The sequence below is a fragment of the Seriola dumerili genome, unplaced genomic scaffold, assembly GCF_002260705.1.
Source record: "Seriola dumerili isolate Sdu_G_001 unplaced genomic scaffold, Sdu_1.0 BDQW01000002.1, whole genome shotgun sequence".
Taxonomy (NCBI): Eukaryota; Metazoa; Chordata; class Actinopteri; order Carangiformes; family Carangidae; genus Seriola; species Seriola dumerili.
The window spans coordinates 11,290,621-11,308,372 of record NW_019174257.1 but is presented as its reverse complement, the minus strand read 5'-3'; the positions used below and the strand labels follow the sequence as shown (position 1 = coordinate 11,308,372).

General features: G+C 39.5%; 1 protein-coding gene across 2 annotated transcripts; it reads right to left on the bottom strand.

The window, feature by feature from the left end:
• Window positions 1-225: 225 nt before the first annotated feature.
• On the bottom strand, window positions 226-17,235 carry fam102b (family with sequence similarity 102 member B). Of its 2 annotated transcripts, none has more exons than XM_022738362.1 (11): window positions 17,006-17,235; window positions 11,979-12,099; window positions 10,840-10,869; window positions 10,301-10,417; window positions 9,668-9,714; window positions 8,670-8,764; window positions 5,491-5,592; window positions 4,252-4,486; window positions 3,324-3,460; window positions 2,966-3,035; window positions 226-2,206 (listed from the first exon to the last, which is right to left on the bottom strand). In XM_022738362.1, the coding sequence occupies exons 1-11, from the start codon at window positions 17,149-17,151 to the stop codon at window positions 2,164-2,166; spliced, it is 1,143 nt and encodes a 380-aa protein (XP_022594083.1). In that variant the 5' UTR covers window positions 17,152-17,235; the 3' UTR covers window positions 226-2,163. The 2 variants fall into 2 exon arrangements, with proteins under 2 accessions (XP_022594083.1, XP_022594091.1); XM_022738370.1 differs by having other exon boundaries at window positions 5,491-5,589.
• Between the last annotated feature and the right edge of the window lie 517 nt (window positions 17,236-17,752).

The window sequence follows — 17,752 nt, the reverse complement described above, 5'->3', positions numbered from 1 at the left end:
CAGTAATTTACAGAAACAGTGAAGTCAAGATAAAACAGGTTAGAAGTTTTGAGGCTGGCTTGCAAAGTATGTAACACATACAAATATTGCACCTCCTTTATTTTCAACTGTTTAGCCTGATTATTTTACCCCCAAAAAGTCATTGCCATAGATTCTGCACTCTGCATTTGGATTATTCAGGGAATGTGAAAACACAGTATGTACCAACAAAATGTGTTCTAGTAGGTAGGTAGATCTTTTAAGCTAGTTTATTCAAGAAAATAAACTTTATTTTGATTATTTAGTTTATAGCTGATGGGAATCTGATTTGTATTTGTAAAACTAAATTCATAATTGAATTTACTATTTAATACATTACTGTGACTTAGTGGCAGCTTAACTACACCAAATCATATGACCTAACTCACTGGAGTGAAAAGCAAAAATGGAAGTCACTAAGGTCTGCTAAGCTATTGCTGCTAAGCAGTAGTCTGCTGTTTTTTTTCTCAGTCATTTCTGTCTCATTTAGTTACGTGGAATAAGAAACTGAGTAACTAACATATTAGTTCATGAAAATTTATATTTTCATTTACATATAACATCAAGGGCAAAAAGTGCATCTGTTTGAACTTTAAGCTAGGTGTGGCTATGTCCCCAGCTAACTTTCATATACGTAGCTGCATTGCCTTAGCTTCAAGTAGGCTGTATATGACAGAGAAACCAAACTAAGGAGCAATACAAACCCAGAGTGCAGTATCTGTATGGCCAGAGTGCAGTTCCTGTGTTTTGGTGTTTGAAAGCTCTTTTAACAGGAATTTTGCATTTCTACAGTATTGTTTTGGTGATACAGCAAAGCAAATTTCAGAAGGTCAGATTGGGGTCTCAACTGAGTTTTGACCAAATACATTGTTAATGCTTTTTGCTTGTGTAGGGCAGATAAGTACTATAGGATTTTCTACAACAATCCTCACCAGATAAGAGCAAACAGGGACCTCTATTATTACAAGTAAGCAAACTAGTAAACTGTCGTATTCTCCCATTTTCTCTTTGAAAGTACCAACAAAGCATTTCTCACAATAGATCATATATCCATCCCTCATCCAAGATAACAGGATAACGGTTACTCAGTGTTTCCCCTAGCTTGTGGGGAAGGAGGAGGAGACAAGTTGACATCTTGTTACGGTAAGTGCAATAAAAGCTTTCCAACAACTGTTATAAATCCCTCTAAAACCAAAGACTGACGTCAACCCCAACCATCTGAAAGTCGGGCCAAAATAGCAGTGTAACAGTGGCGAGGACACTAGCAGCTCTGCTGCTAATGTCGGGGAAGGTAGTCCTAAGAGCCGTAGCAGTTCTCCTGCTGTTACAGCTACAAAGAGAGCCGACACCCCCCCTACCCCCCACCCCCCGTCAAGGCAGTCAACCTAGGGGAGACACTGTGTTACTACTAATACAAGTAGTCTTACTACATAGCAGACACATAACCACACTCACAGCCCGCGTTCACACATCTAATAGCTCAAGTCTGACGCCTCGTCTTCATAGTAAAATATTCTCAGCTTCAAAACACCGACTGCTGTTAGAGCGCCAACAACTGCAGCTTATAGGCTAATATTAAATAGAACATCCTGTTTAAGAAGGACGTCTAAAATAAACACTGAGGCAAAAGGAATGTATTGAAAACGTATGGCATACTCCTCTTCAGTGTAGATCTCCCTTCGTTTTGATGATGTACACAGAGTCAGTCCTTCAGTCCTCCATTGGAGATGAAAGGTTAATCATTTTCTTCCGGTCACTAACAGTTTATGATTTGGGTTTGGATGCTGGGTGACAAAGTTGACCCCCAGAAAGTGAGGTGTTGGCAGTTTCTGTGACATACGTTAAATGATTTGAACAATCTGGTCAATGTTTCAGTTTCCTTAATTCACAGCTGTGTGTGTTTACATTGAGATGATAACTGTCCACCTCTGCCAGTTAAAAATCTGCCAGGAAGCTACTGTGTCAAACGGCAGATATGAACACAGGAGGGCACTGTTGTAATGTCAACCTTTCACAGAGTGATCAGGTTAGACACCATGCTGATCAGGCAATGAGCTTTAGGAATGGAGATTGAAATGGACACAGCCTTGTTTCCAATTTTTTGGATGTGAGCAGTGTCAGTCCATCATAAAGGAGGCTGTAGGTCTAACGCTTTATCACCACCTGCTCATACGCTCCAGCTCCAACCCTAGGAGGACAAGAAAGGATAAAATTAACCATTGTATATGATTACAGACTCAGACATTACAGAGTAAAGCTCACAACTTATAATGCATGCTATTCTATTTTCTATTGTTAAAATCTTTCTCAAACTACACCAAACAAGGGCACTCTTTAAAAAAATCATCTGGTGATATTATCTCTTGTTGTTGTCAATACCTCCAAAGCAAAGAGCAAAACCAACAGCGTATCGATCCTACTAACAAGTATTGTCTGCGTATCCAAAGCCTGATATACTGTAGCTTCTTCCTCTGTGCCACAGAGCTCCATAGTTGTCCAAAAACTATTAAAAACCCATCATTGAGCCACACAATGGGTGCAATGGGTGGCTACAATGAACATGTGCATTGCAGTTTATTTTTAGTCACATTTCATACACTGCCCTGTTGGTTTAAATACTCATTAGCTTATATTAATCCACAGCTGAAAATAGTCCCCTGAATAAGCACTATTTACTCCCATTTGAGTGATATTTGCTAAATGCTAGATTGTCCACCTTTTGTGTTTTTAAAAAAAAAAAAAAAAACTATATTTATGACCAATTTTTACATCTTCAGTAGAAACCAGTGAGCTTGGGAATGAGATGTTCAGACAACAGGCTGCACTAGAATACCAGACAAAGTTGGAATCATCATTGATAATTAAATCTACTACTAAGCTACACCAAGGAACAAATCATGTAAAGTGGCCTCAGTTCAGTGAATATCTCAAGGCTTGTGAGGCTCACCTGGTGGGAAGGTGATGGCTTCCAAGGGCTGTACTTCCCCCAGGCCCAACAAACAGACGCAAGCCTTCCTCTGAAACAGACGCACATGTGGTAACATTCAGTCAGTACAGAGAACACCAGCATCCTCCTGTATAATTCTTGTCATGAAGAGAAGCCAGTTGCTAGGCAATCTATAAATAATCACATATTGACAGCAGCTTTCTTTTCCTAGCTTTAAGCAGGATGAGACCTTGAATACAAAACAAAGTACACAGACTGGCTCATGCGGTGACAGAATATTGTCAAAATGAGACCAACCTACAGACATGGTAATTCCAAGAAAAAGGCCACACTGTGTGTCTTTGTGTGTGTGATTTACCTTCAGCACTGGAGTCCAGTAAACTGGGTGTGAAATCTTGACTTTGAAGAATTTTTTCCACAACATCATCAGCATCCACCCGTGTGTCGTCCATTCTCTTTAGCTGAGACTCCATGGAGTCCTGTTTCACTGGATGTCTGACAGAAAGATATAGCAGAATCATTTTGTGTCTATTTGACCACTAATGGTTTCCACTGGAAACTAAAGTGCTGTTTCTTTCCTGAACTTGACTTTTCATTTTGTGCTTATCTGGGATGAGGTTGACCAGGGAGCCATGGGATTCAAATTTAAGCAGTTGGAAACGATGCCCACTTTAGTCGACCCATTCTTATTAAGTGCTTTTGCTAGTGGCGACACACTTACCAGGGCCACTTGCTGCTGCGTTTTTCAGTTGTCGTCTCTCAGAACAGATATTCTCCTATTTTAATGAATCCAGCTGTCGTGTTTTAATCATGCTATGCGCCCGTAAATGATTGTTTATTGGGCACTGAACACTTCCAAAACATGGGTGACCTACAACTCTGTGCTGTACACTTTGTGTATAGTGAATAGACACACAGTAGGCACTAAGGCGGTTGCTGCTCTGCTAACATGCTGCTCATAAACACAATGACTAACTTTTTTTTTTTTTTTTTTTATACACAAGAGCCCCTATTGACACCACATGATGAAACCACAAATACTCTTCCGCTGTTCTGCTTCGCAGCATTTCACTGCAGGGCAGCTGCTTCCTGAAATGTAACACAGGTCTCAGGTGTGATTATGTCTATAGTTTACCTTGCCTACAATAACTGCCCCTCTAATGTGTACACATTATATTATCTACAATAAAAAGTTATCGCATTTGACTCGCTGACTGCTTTCTGCTCATTAAATAGCACTATGAGAGGAATTGCATCTCCTTGTGATGCTTTACTTGCCAAACTACCTGTTGAGTCGTTCACAGGATGAGGCACTCCGTACTGGTGTGCCTTGTGGGTTGCTAGTGGTGGCGGTGGAGACTGGGTGTTCAGGGAGTGCAGGACAGGGTCTGGACTCTTTGTCTCGGTCCTCGCTGGGTTCTGGGATGCTGCCGATGCCCGTTGAGGCGCTGCCCACTGAATGGTTTCTCCGATGGCTGAACTCTGACATGCTGGATGAGCGGGAGTGACCCGTGCTGTAGCCTGCGAAAGAATGATTTTAAAACTATACAGTAGCAGTTCTTCAATAATATTCTGTTACTTCTGAGGTGCCTTGACATTTCTAGGTTAAACTGATCATACCTTTCCTCTAAAAGTCTCTCCCACTACGCTGATGCAACCGACTGTCAGTAATGTTAAGTAAATGTATGCCCTGTGAACCTATGAAGTTGTAGCATTCATAATATTACACATTGATGTAGTAATGGCACCAGTGGTCCAATCTGTATTTAACACATTGATGAAAGAAGATAAATAGAAAGATACAGAGAGAGAAAGATACAGATTTACTTAGACCAGAATTAAAATACTAGTTCACGAGTCAATAATCAGCATTTATACAGTATTAGTTTTTCTGTTAAAACCAATTTTGCTGTCCTGTAGACCTGATTTGTAATTTGCAGTGTGTAATGATTTAGCAGTTCAGTAGAGCTGCGGTGACACCCACACACTCACGTGCTGTTCATGTCTTCAGTGAGCCATTTAAAGCAAAAGAGATCTCAGGAAATGGGTTCATTACAGCCATGAAGGAGAAAACTTCCCTCCCACTAATACGAAGTAAAGATAAATCTATCAAGAGCTACTTGTGGCAGGAAATACGTCTTCAAATTCAGAATTAGAGGGCCATTAGAGCTGTTCTCTGTGCATCTCTTCATTTCCTGTGATCTTTTATTACTGTCATCTGATCTGCCTGTAATGGAAACTCGAGCCTCTAGTCTGAACTGCAGTGAAGTGTCACTGGAAAAATGTTTTCTCATTTCCCTCCTGCTTAGTCAGAGGGTTTCCTCAGTTTGATCTTACACACACATTTCCTCCAATAAAAAAATGATTTTAGGACAGTAAAAGATTAGTGTTATGTAGCTGAAGCTGATAACAACTGGTTTTAGTTTGGAAAGTTACATTTGTTTTATTACATCTGGTCTGTATGATTGTCTGCCATCCATGTCAGGCCAACAACAGCATTTTTTTTAGATGTGGAGTGTCCCTACCTGAAAGTTTGGACTGTTGGCTGGCGTAGCTGGATGTACGGGAATGGCCGCAGCCCCCCAGCTCATCAGAAACAACCGGACACTTCCCTTCACGACTCTCTGCTGGATAGAGGAAAAGACAGACGGGGGATGACACATTCCTGAAACTTCAACAAGAATCTGTTCTACTGCAAAAAATGATCAAAAATACTACATGTACGGATTTTATTCTTCCTCTTACAGCTCGTTCTCAGCTGAACAAAGTGATCCAACTTGTGTCTGAAGTGATGATGTGGTTCGTGGTTGATTGTCATCAACCGGAAATAAAACAGCAACACAGTAAAAACATGAAAATAAATCACCCTGCACCGCATGCTGTGTTTGTAAAATGTCCATTATATGCGTCAACACACTTTGCAGGTTAGACTAACATAACCAGAAACTTTGGGTCCCAGATACTGAGCTCTGTCTCAGCCAGACAACTTTCGATTTAGACCACAGACACAAACCCAGTTTCTGTTTTGCTACTTATAGAGAACATAGTGATGTATTCCATACAGGCTGGATCTTATCAATGTGCTGCCGATTTGTAGTTTATTACTATCAACCGTCAGCAGTGGAGCCACATTGAAAACTCCCCTCTCTGCCTCCCGCACACTTTCCCTCAGTTCAGCTTCCCTGAGCTAATGAGCGAGTGTCCACAGTTGGCAAATGTGTGGATACAGCATCAGATTTGCTCAGGCAGGAATAATCACATTTAGAAGAGTGTCTGGGAATCACAGGGTAACTCCTGATGTGATGCCATCACAATATTTGGTTCATGATAACCATGTAAGAGGCAGTTCTGCAATCTAAAGGAAATCTTCTGCAATACACAATATCTGTGTAACTGAAATTGTCTCATTCTGTTACATGACAGTTCTGCCAGCTGAGGTGGAACATTGTGTATAATTGTGTCTTAAGTTTGAGCCTTTTTAAAACACGTGCGGCAACATGAACACATGGACCACCCTTTTAATGTCAAGCAGTCAAAACTGGCAAAGGGCTGAGCTGGCAGAGAGGGGAAACATTTCAGAGTTCAAATGTCAGCATAGGTGGGTCAAAAATGACCCGGCTGCCGTTTTTCCCCAAGTTATTTATTGGTAACAAAATGTTTCAGACATATTCATGTTCCAGGTATTCCTCGAAAATCTTGTCTGATATCTCAGAGTGAAAAGAAAAGAATCACATCTGGCCAAGTTGCATAGCCCAACAGCTGTGTAAAATGCAATATGCCAGTGTGCAAATGTTGAATCAACATTATAAATCATTAACCCCTGTATAAAATTCAAATAATTATTTTGTGCAAAATTATGAGGATAACATTTATTATTAATAAAAACTACTGATTCTAATATGAGTTATTTTTGACCCACTTATGGAAGAGTGTCGTTTCACATGACCTCTGCATCTATAGCTAAACAAAATATCTCATTAGATTAACTGTCCCACTCCTGCTTGTCTTAGAGGATAAGGAGACATGAAGTTATCAAAACAAATCACAAATTTCTCATAATGGACCAAACCTCCCTGATCAAACACGAAACACACCTGCACACACACTGCAAACATGCACAACGGAGGCACGATGATGCTGACAGGAAAGAGCATTGTGTACAGCAGAAAAATACACATGTAGTGTGCACATGCAAACACACAACCCCCATTGACAGACTTGCACACAGTCCTATTTTTAACCATGTCAGAGCCTACAGGGTCAGAGCAGATTGTAGCTAATCTAGAGGAGAGCTAGTTTAAATTATACATGAAAGAGCTGCACTACACTCTGAAGCTTCCAGGAGGAACAAGCATTCAACACTGTGATGTGTTCACACATGAACACACACAAAAAGCAAAAGAGAGAGAGGGTGAAACAAGGGAGACAAATGTAGCAGAAAGGGACAGCTGCAAGAGAAATATTTTCATAGTAGTGGATGGGAGATAAACAGCAGTTACATGAAGCGGAAATGCATCACACTGTAGAGACGTGAGTGCGCACACACACACACACACACACACACACACACACACACACACACATGCACACACAGAAAATCAGACATGGGTTATCAGATTGATATCTGCAGCTTAACTAAAGAACTTGCCAATACAAAAACCTCAAGGTTCTACTTCATAAAGTTGGAGTAACTGCATCATGATCACATGTGGTGTATGTATGCTTACATACAACATACTACAGGACACTACAGTAAGATGAGGTACTTGGTGCTATGTGTTGGAGTTTTTGAGTTCAACAACCAACCTGCGGTGTGCACCTGCTGTCACATACAGCTTTTCTTACCAGTTAACTGGTACACCAATAACATTCACTTCTTTATATCAGATTAAATGTAGATGTTTATTTGTAATCTTAGTGGCAAATAAGGCTTCCCTCTTGTAGCTGCTTCCAGCCTTCCAGTCATTTACCCATCTAAAACTTTTAATAATGTAAAGCAACATCAGGCAGTTTGTATTAGCAATGAGGACTGAGTTTGCTTTCAAACTTGGTAGAGACAAAAGGATGGGGTGGGATATGTCAAGAAGTCAGAGGTTATGCTACAATTAATGATAAAAGTGATGTTCATTTACTTGCTGTAAACTGCCAAGGGTGTTAAAGAGTAAAATTAGATATAAAAGAGTACTCAGACCAGACTCAACCAGAAGGTATTACTTACAGTAAATGATGTCCTCTCCTGATCTGAATTTAGACAGGAAACTTGGACTATAACTGAAACAAATTCAGTCTCTTATTTTGTTTTCAGCATCATGGGCAAGATCTGATATCTGAAACAGCTACATTGAATAGAAACTGATGTTAAAATAACGATGAGCAATGACGTAATGTTGAGCAAATCTACTCATGCAGAGTGAGCTTTCTCTACAGTGTGCCTGTCTACTGCACACAACTCTGCAGATGGGATCCTGTTTCAGCCTTGTGACACAATCCAAAATGTTGGGAGCATATAAAGAGGTAAGATCTTTATATACATTCTGTGGTTAGGAGGGATATTTTAGGTTTCCTGTAAGTTGGTGGAAATATATACTCATCATTTCAATGTAAATCTATACCAGTGATTAACAGGAGCATTCTTTACCAGGTCCCTGTAAAATGGCATGACTAAGCAGAGCAGAGGAGTGTAATGTGGTGTGGCCAGTCTCACCAGAACAGCCTTTCTGTGAGTCTCCTCCCCTCCTCTCCTCCAGCAGGCTCTCTCCGTCACCCTGGATCCCAATCACTGTGGCTGTGGAGGGAGGCCTGAGGACAGAGGAAAGACAATGAGGCTTTATTTGCTTTCTTGTATTTCAATGTGTCAGTTATTTAAATCAATCTGGAAAAAAAGCAAGGGTAAGTGATAAAGACAAAAACGGGGAAATGGGGAAAGTATTAAAAAATATAGTTTAATCAAGGGAAAGACCATTCAGGTCGTAAACTACTACCACTCAAAACAGCATTCAGCTTTTGACATAAATACATGATACAGATTACTGAATAATTTTTAGGTCAAGTTTTGCCCTTGGGTTAAGCAGCATGTATCTCTAATGATTCATACTTTAACTGAAAACTGTTTCTACTAGAGGAATTAGTACGATTATATTACTTTCAGAATGAAATCAGTCAGTGCTATTGACATGTGAAAATCTGATTATCTAACAGTTACTTGGGCTTGCATAATCCTGTATTGTTTGATTCCCATGAAACTTTCCTAAGTCGGACAAATCACAGTGTTGACAGCTGTGAGGACCACACCTTCTCGGAACTGCTCTCAAACTAACGCAGTCAGCAGCAGATCTGATGTCACAACTTTGGCAAAGAATTGTTTAAAAAATGGACCCCTATAGAGACTGAGTAAGATGAAGTAATCAACAACACACTGCTTAAACTACACAAAGAAGAGCAAAGAGGATACGGCTTTAAGTTATAGCACAGTCAAGGTCAGTGGGTTCTGGTTTCTCAAAGGTAACATAAATATCAAAATTTGGGAAGGTTCATTTTCCCAAGAATACTCAAACTCAGTGCAATCCTTAATTCATAAGCGCGACAGAACTACAAGTCCGACAACTGACACCAACCCTGACTGACCCAATACAGTATCAGCTGCAGACGACACCAGATTTAATACCATATGAAAAGGCAGAAAAATGTTAACCTTTAACTTACGTTTTAAAACAGGGATCTCCTGACATGAGATGTGTACTGATGATTACCTATGACAAGAAAAAGATATTGGTTAATTGATTCAGGTTTGACTTGCATTCAAGGTTTCCATTAGTGTGGATTCTTTGTTCAAAGAAAAAAAAAAGATGAAAGGTGTTTTGGTTCAGCATAGTTGTACTAATGAATCAAATATACAAACTCCAAAACTCACAGGACAACTGCAGTTTAATCAACTAATCTTAAAAAGCCATGGGAAAATCCGCACCCACTGATCAATTAAAAATGTAACGTGAGGATTTTTAGCAGTTTTTTTTCTTGTAGGGGTTTTGTCACACATTAGGGGTTGTTATAATTCTTCATGAAATGCAGCAGATATTGGCAGGGTTAAGGCCAAGTTCAACATTTTCCAGTTATTTTCCACATTTCATCAATGGTTTCATCTCTGGCTACAATCTAATGGACTACCTGGGCACCTGGCCATTGTTACTGTCAATGCTAGATGTTTATGCAAAAACCTTTTCCCTGCCTCGTTCCCGGTTAAGAAAAACACCATGCTTATATTCAAAACAGCACGGTAACCTCCTAAAGGAGTCAAATCAGGGCGCTGTGGATGCTTTACTGTTGCCTCAATGTTACCTTGAGAATGGAATTATCCTGACGAGTATTTTTGGTATCGTAGCCTTCCAGCAGACATCTGCGGGTTGTATTCCCTGAGCCGGCAAACTCTGCTAAATTCAGATCTGCAAAACCAAGCTGAAGGAGAAAGAATGACAAGGGGTGAACTTTGTTTTCTCTCAGGAGACTGATCTCCTGCTCAGTCAGCAATGTGACAATCTATAGATGTGAAAAGACAGGACTCAGAGTGAGAGAAACTGAGAAACTGAACAATATTGACACATCTTCTAAATCATTTTTTCTTCCATAACAAGCTGGTAACATTCTGCAATTTTAACATTGAGGGAATACAATAATTACATACATAATTACTTTCAAACAGTGGAAGGGAGAACACATGATAATGTGATAATGAGCCAACCTACAGGCAGTGAAGGCCATCTGTTTGCTATGGGCTCAAAAGGCTAACTACATCAATATGGATGATTACTGTAAATGTAGGTGACCTGGAGGTTGGGTTAGGGTATGGGGGTTAGATAACAAGTATGTGAGCATATTACCTTTGCATATGCTTTCCCACCCTTCAGTTCCTGGAGAGGAGAAGCATAAACATTTAAATTAAAATGTTACACAAAAAGTTTAAAATCCTCAAGTCTCAAAGCTTCATTTGAGTATGATTTAGTTAAAAAGACTCATCACCATCTGCTCATCACACGTGTTTGAGATCTAACTAAATTCTAAAATACTTGGCTACATACAGATAAAAGTGAAGAGATATATAAACAATGTGTATGCACAAAAAACCATGCATATGCCATTTTCCAAGTAAGATGAAAGACGTAACCTTAATCACTTTGTTTAGGTGTTTTTCCAATCTCCCTGACTGTGTTATCATTTTTGAAAATGATGATTGAGAAATTTCAGCAATGGTTGTTTACAGATATATGTGATAGATTAATGGTATGGGTGCTATAAATAGCCACAGCTGTGCTAACGGTTGACAGTTGCTCTGATGTGACAAACAGATGATTAAAGCCATTTCTACATCCATTTATGAAAAACTGCAGGAGTAGAAATGAGGTTTGTGCATGTGCGCCCTCTTCCACAATCACTGAGATTTACAAAAAGAACCAGGCATACATGTGGTTTTATAAATCTCACAAAAAGAATGCGTATGCATATTTCTATCTTTCTGTTTACACACAAGTTTTAGTCATAAATCTACACAGACTTTGATGCATTTGGACCCAGAAACAGCTTGCAGACACAACGTGGACACACAAGAAGCATTTACTAGGGAGGAAGGCCTGTTTAGGCTTATTAATTTCTTCGATTTTACTGCTGTTTTTAGCCTTTACATCCATAAAAACTATGTAGCACGACATGATTAGACTGCACCGAGCACATTCATGTTAAATGCTAAAGGTTAAGGGATAGCAAAAGGATGGGAGGCAAAAGATCTCACATTGATGAGTCTGTTTTCTTCAGAATGCTGTGCTTGCTAACTGCACTTTTAGAGCTCAGGTTTCAATCTCCAGTTTCAATTTGCCACATAAAACTGTATGTAACCAACACCAATATTATTTTGACACTGACATGCCCAGTAGACTTTACTTTGTCTGCTGCATCTTTAACCTGATATTGTTTGTTCACATGCAATGCATCAACACTAGTGGAGCTCAGCAGCCACATACTGTACCTTTCTGACCGATACACGACACACACAGGGGTCCAGTACACCTGTCCCTGCATTGGCACTCATCTTGCAGGGGAAAGAGAACTGTTTCCTCCATCGAACACAATTGGCCTGCACTGGCTCCCTGTAAGAGGAAATCACAAACACATCTTTAAGCACAAGCTAAGGTCAAAATTACATGGAGCACGGACTGACCGTTGTGGGCTTTAAGTCAGTTTTAAAACTGGATTTTACAAACTTTGAACAAACAGCTTTGAGAAAAATTAGCATATCAGGTAATTCTGTCAGATTCAACAGGTAGAAAGAGTCACAAACACTGACAACACTGGGATTTCATTCCTTATGGAGCTCAATCATTAGAGCATGTCACCATACAACTGAAAAGCTGGTTCGTTTCCTTTAGCGGTTTGGACAACTCACACTATAACCACTGATTAACTGTTTGGCTCAGAACCAGAAACATAATGCATCATGTACTGCACATGGGAAAGGATGTTTATTACTTTAAGGGCTGCACAATTCATCGAAATATAATCAAAATCGTAATATGACAAACTACAATATCCAAAATGCAGGAGCTGCAAAAAATCACAGGAGCTGCAACTTTTTTTGATAAAAGGTAAAATATGTCACAACATTGTTGCGCATTGTTATCACCATAAGCGCTGTGGTACTACAGAGACACCCCAGCCTACAAATCATACTCTCCACGCATAAAGGGACATGTTTGTTTGGTACAAGAGACAACAAAAATCACACCATCATTTTTATATTTTTTTCAGTGAAAATGAAAAAATGCATATCGTTCAGCCCTTTTTAAAACACACACACACACACACAAAAACACACACACACACACACACACACACACACACACACACACACACACAAAAACACTTAGGTATCAAACCTCAAAACCTTTTAGTTCTGACTGAAATATGTCCATAGCACAGGATATTAAGAGACTTTCAGTATTGGAAAGTATCAAATTCTGTTACTGAATTATCTTGCTTACTTATTCTCTCATCAGATAGAGTCGCTTCTTGTAAAAGTGGAAAAAGTGTTTCTGGAAAGAAATGTTTATATTCTTAAAAGCTGGTTGTTGAAAAAAAAATGTTTTGTATCGTTCCAGACAAAAAGTAATGTATTCACAATAGTATCAAGAAATTTAAAGCCACACGCAGCCCTACTCATGCAGCACTATTCACAACCACACACACTGTCATTTCATCAATTTTAATATCACTATTACATAACAATGAAAACCACTTGGGCTAAATGACTACTGGATTAACAGCGCTCACATCTCTTCCCTGCTTAAGGCTACGAACTCAAACTGCCAATATATGCTTATGTGCTTATCCTCAGATTCCTCTCGCCACTTAATAAATGATCTAATTAACTACAGTCATGTTTTCACCTATTGATTCATGTAACTTGGTGATTCCAAAGGTTATAGCGGTGGGTGTGGCTTGGGAGAAATAGAGAAATGCACATCCTCCAGCAGATAGGAGTTAAAATGATTGTGAGATGTAGCCTACTCTCAGTGAAAGGATGAGATGAAGTGAAAGAGAAAGACGCGCGTGGGCAGCATTACGATAGCCCAGATGGTCTCTCTTTCACTGGCATCGTCTTCTCTCCCACTCACCTAACCAACTCCCTTCTGTTAAGACAGCCCACACGCCATTCATTTTGAAAGTCTCTGCTGGATTTCAATGCAAGAGAAACAAATCTGACAAGTGTATTCATCGGAAATAGTGACAAAAGACTGAGGACACATGCATAATAGCTTATGCATTAAAGATAGCATAAGACTTAAATGATTAACACGGTGTTGGGATCACTGCTGAGATGGTTGAGAATCACTGTATATACAGGCCTATTTTGCACAGTATAAATAAAAAGCAGCAGATGTGTGACCAAAGTTTTACAAACATTGACTTCATCCTGAGGTCGAGAAATATCAGAGAGTCAACTCCCAGAGTCGGAGAGGGAACTCCCAGCCAGCTGGACACTGTGTGCTTCAGGAATTCTGGCTTGATTACATGCACTGTAGCTCGCAGCAGTTCTCAGCACAGCAAAATCCCATTAGTGAGCGTGAGTAAGTCTAGTTTTAAGCACAAGCAGAGGTCGTCACTCTCTTCTCTCTACATGGGTCACATATCTTGTTAAACTACAGCTGTTCTCCTTTTAAATGCAGCTGCAGTCAGACTTCACACATAAACTTCGCTATCCAGAAAACAAATCTATGCATTTGATGCAAGGCTTTCCTGTGTCCAAATGCAATGAAAGCATCAACTCTGAATTTGTCCTTAAAATGCAAACTTATATAACAAGAAAAACTTGTTTGGGCTGAAACAATGGCACAGCCCTGATGACAAGCCAAACCAAAGGGAAAAAAGGCTAATAAAACAACAATCTCCACTTCCCTTAGACTCACAGTTAGGATGACTCAAAGGGTGTCAGAGGAAATCTAGTTTGGGGTGTCTCACAAATCAAACTGCTGCAGAAAAATGTGATTTAACAACCCTCAGACTTGTGATCACATCTTCTTCTGAGTAAAATCTATAGGCTAAGACATAAAAACAACAAAGGGCTGGAGTGTAACGCACTACAGAGGCAGAACAGGATGTTTTCATTAGAGCCAGAACTTCACTGTCTGGGTTATGGAATTAAAAGAACCTCTTATAGTCTGTCTTATTTAGGTGGAGTAGCTGCTCACATGGGAAGAAAGATCCAGAGAAAATTGTAGCTATTTTAAATGCCATGACCTTAGATGCATCCTGATTCAGAAAGTCCAGCACACACTGGACCTTTCTGTTTAGCCATTTTATAAGAGCTACTAACTGTAGCAAACAGAGGGCTTGTTATATAATCAGGGTGAGACCATCTAATCCGTACAGCCTCCCTCCAAAACAATGCTTTTCCCTTTGCCCAATGTTAGAAGCCAGTCTAATTTATGAGTGAAAGCCCAAACAGGTTACAGAAGAGAGGATTGTCTTTGTCTCAACTTGACAGCAATAATAGCATTAACACTGATGTGGAGCCCAGGGTGACACTGAACAATTGGTATAGGTAATTTCCTTTCATTGCCAATTATCTCTCTTTTCTTTAACAGCCCTTTTTTGTGGCCTGTATTTTGTAAAGCAACACATTTCAACTTCATTCGCCATCCTGCAGTGGTTCCAAATCTTTTCTGTCTGACATTCCCCACGGTCCCTTCAGGTGAGCTCAAGTATCCTTTCACTGACACCACCTGTCATGTTCATTCTAACTTATTTGAAACTGGATGTTATTTCACACTATTATTTTAGTGTGAAATAACATATAATTAGATTAGTCATATACTATTGTTGTATATACAGTATTTACAATATTTTTGTCATAAACAAAAGGGTTACACCATTTTGAATTTGTACTAGTACCACTCTATGGGTCAGAAGCTGGATGTTTCAGCCATTTATCCATTAGGTTTAGCAAACTAGCTCGACTCTGTCTTGTCTCAGTTTTCCAGCGACTGACTGACAGGAAAATGACACATCATGTGCAGTTGGCCTGAAATAGCTGGGAGTTTACTACAATAGTTATTGTCAAGTCCCGGCCTCTCAGTTGTGAGGGTCTGCAGCTTTCCTGTGTCTTAAAGCAATAATAATCACACGTATGTAATATAAGGATGTCACTGTGGGTTTTTATGAAACTGTAATAGGCATTTTTCACTATTTTCTGAGATTATATAAATCAAATGATTTAGCAAGAAAATAGTCTTGAAGAATGAAAATAATTGTTTGTTGCAGTCCTACATGCTTAATCTATAATGTGACAGTGACAGAAGCCAATCTAACTGTAACTTTTGAGTGAAAGAGAAGAGGACTGTCTTTGATGGTTTCTTGACAGCAATAATAGCATTATCATGACACTGCTGTGGACCCCAGGGTGACACCTAATAATGATTATAAGTCATTTCCTTTCATGCCACTATTTCAATTCAGGGCTGCAACAGTTAATCGATTAATTGATTAAAATTGATTGATTGAAAATTAATCAGTAACTATTTTGAAATCTGAATAATTGTTTAAGGCAGTTTTTAAACAGAATTTGCTGTTTCTTCCTTCTTCAGGTTGATGCTTTTCTTTCTCTTCTGAATATCTTATGCTTCTGGCCAGACAAAGCAAGACATTAATGACATCACCTTGGTTAGTGGGAAATTATAATGGGCATGTTTCTCTATTTACTGCCCTTTAATAAGCAAAACAATTAATCGATAATAACAACATTCATTCGTTGCAGCTCCACACTCCTCCCAATCATTTACACAGAAACATTTTCCAGCTATAAGACAGAAGTGATTTGAGACAGTCTTGTACTACTATGAATGACTTTTGAGGATGTACAGCTATGCACTGCCATTAAAAACTAGTGGACATCGCCCGATCAGTTATAATCAATAACGGGTTGACTAAGCAAGTGAGTCAAACACCTTCCTTTCACCTACTTGCATGATAACTTTACGACCAGATAGGGACCAAAGGTAATCCAGGACATAACAGACAATATCGATTGTGCTGCAATAGCTATACAGGAGTGACACTTAGCTTTATAGCAGTTATGTGTCAAATCAATGAATCAATCCACAACCCAGCGAGGAAGTTCGCCTGAGAAAGACGATGTCGTGTTGAACATGAAGAAAATGCCAACTAATTAACGGATATTTCTAAGCACTAGTTGTTACATTTGCAAATGTATGTTTCCTCCAGTCAATGCTAACATATAGTTTACAATATTGCCCAGCTCTACTCAGTTAGAATAGCTTTGAGTGGACAGTAACGTTGAATTTGAACAACTAAAACACCGTAACAGTGGTAGACAACTGACAGACGTTAGCTCGTTTACGTTTGGTTAATCTCGTAGCCTGCTAGGTGGTTAGCTATGCACGTAGTTTAATAGGCTACTAAGATAGTTTAACCCTGCGCGTTATAGAAAATACTCCTGTTAGTGTTATATAAAACAGTATTAAAACCAAACATCCTCACCGAGAGGACTCCTCGGAGAAGCCGCCGTCCAGCAATCTGACTTTACAAAAGAGGACACCGTTGACAAAGGGGACCGACGAGAGCTCGTCCAGCTGAAAATCCACCTTGAACTTGAATTTCTTCTTTTTCATCATCATTAAATCCATACACAGACTCAGTACTGTTGAGAAGATGCTCTAATCTCGCCCGTCGCTGACATTACAGCCCCATTGTGTTGTGGCACAGATACAGTGTAGTGTTGTGTTGTGGGAGGATGGTGAAGCTGCTGGTGACAACAGTCACATTGAGTGACGCGAAGAAGGAGAGCAACTTCCTCTGTTGGATTTTCAAAATAAAGGCACTTTTTTCTTCTTAGCTTTAATATTTATATTGTTAAAGATTCATACCACTTATCTAAAGCTTGTAAGAAAGCACATAATTTCAAATGGGCCTCAGCCATGTTCATGTCCTTCTTAGACCCAGTTGTTAGTTTATTAGGAACACCTAGCTAAAACTAATGCAGTCTAATGTCTAACATTTCTGCAGTAAATCCTACCTTCATGAAGGTTGAACTGTAGTGCATTATACAGAGAGGTGTGTCTGCTGTTTATCCTACCCACATTGATTTGAAAGGGGTTCACAAAATAATAAAAAAAACACCTGTCATCATAACACAATGCAGCTTAACAGCGCCACAAACTGCAGCCCTCCAAAATGTTCGTACAGTTGAATAAACACTTCTTTAACACATTTTCAACAGAATCCGTG

Coding starts and splice junctions, on each gene's coding strand:
- fam102b (XM_022738362.1), bottom strand. CDS start 17,151: ATGGATTTAATGATGATGAAAAAGAAGAAATTCAAGTTCAAGGTGGAT. Junction 10,870..11,978: donor GTCGTGTATCGGTCAGAAAG/GTACAGTATGTG, acceptor TCTCCTCTCCAG/GAACTGAAGGGTGGGAAAGC. Junction 10,418..10,839: donor GTGGGAAAGCATATGCAAAG/GTAATATGCTCA, acceptor TTTCTCCTTCAG/CTTGGTTTTGCAGATCTGAA.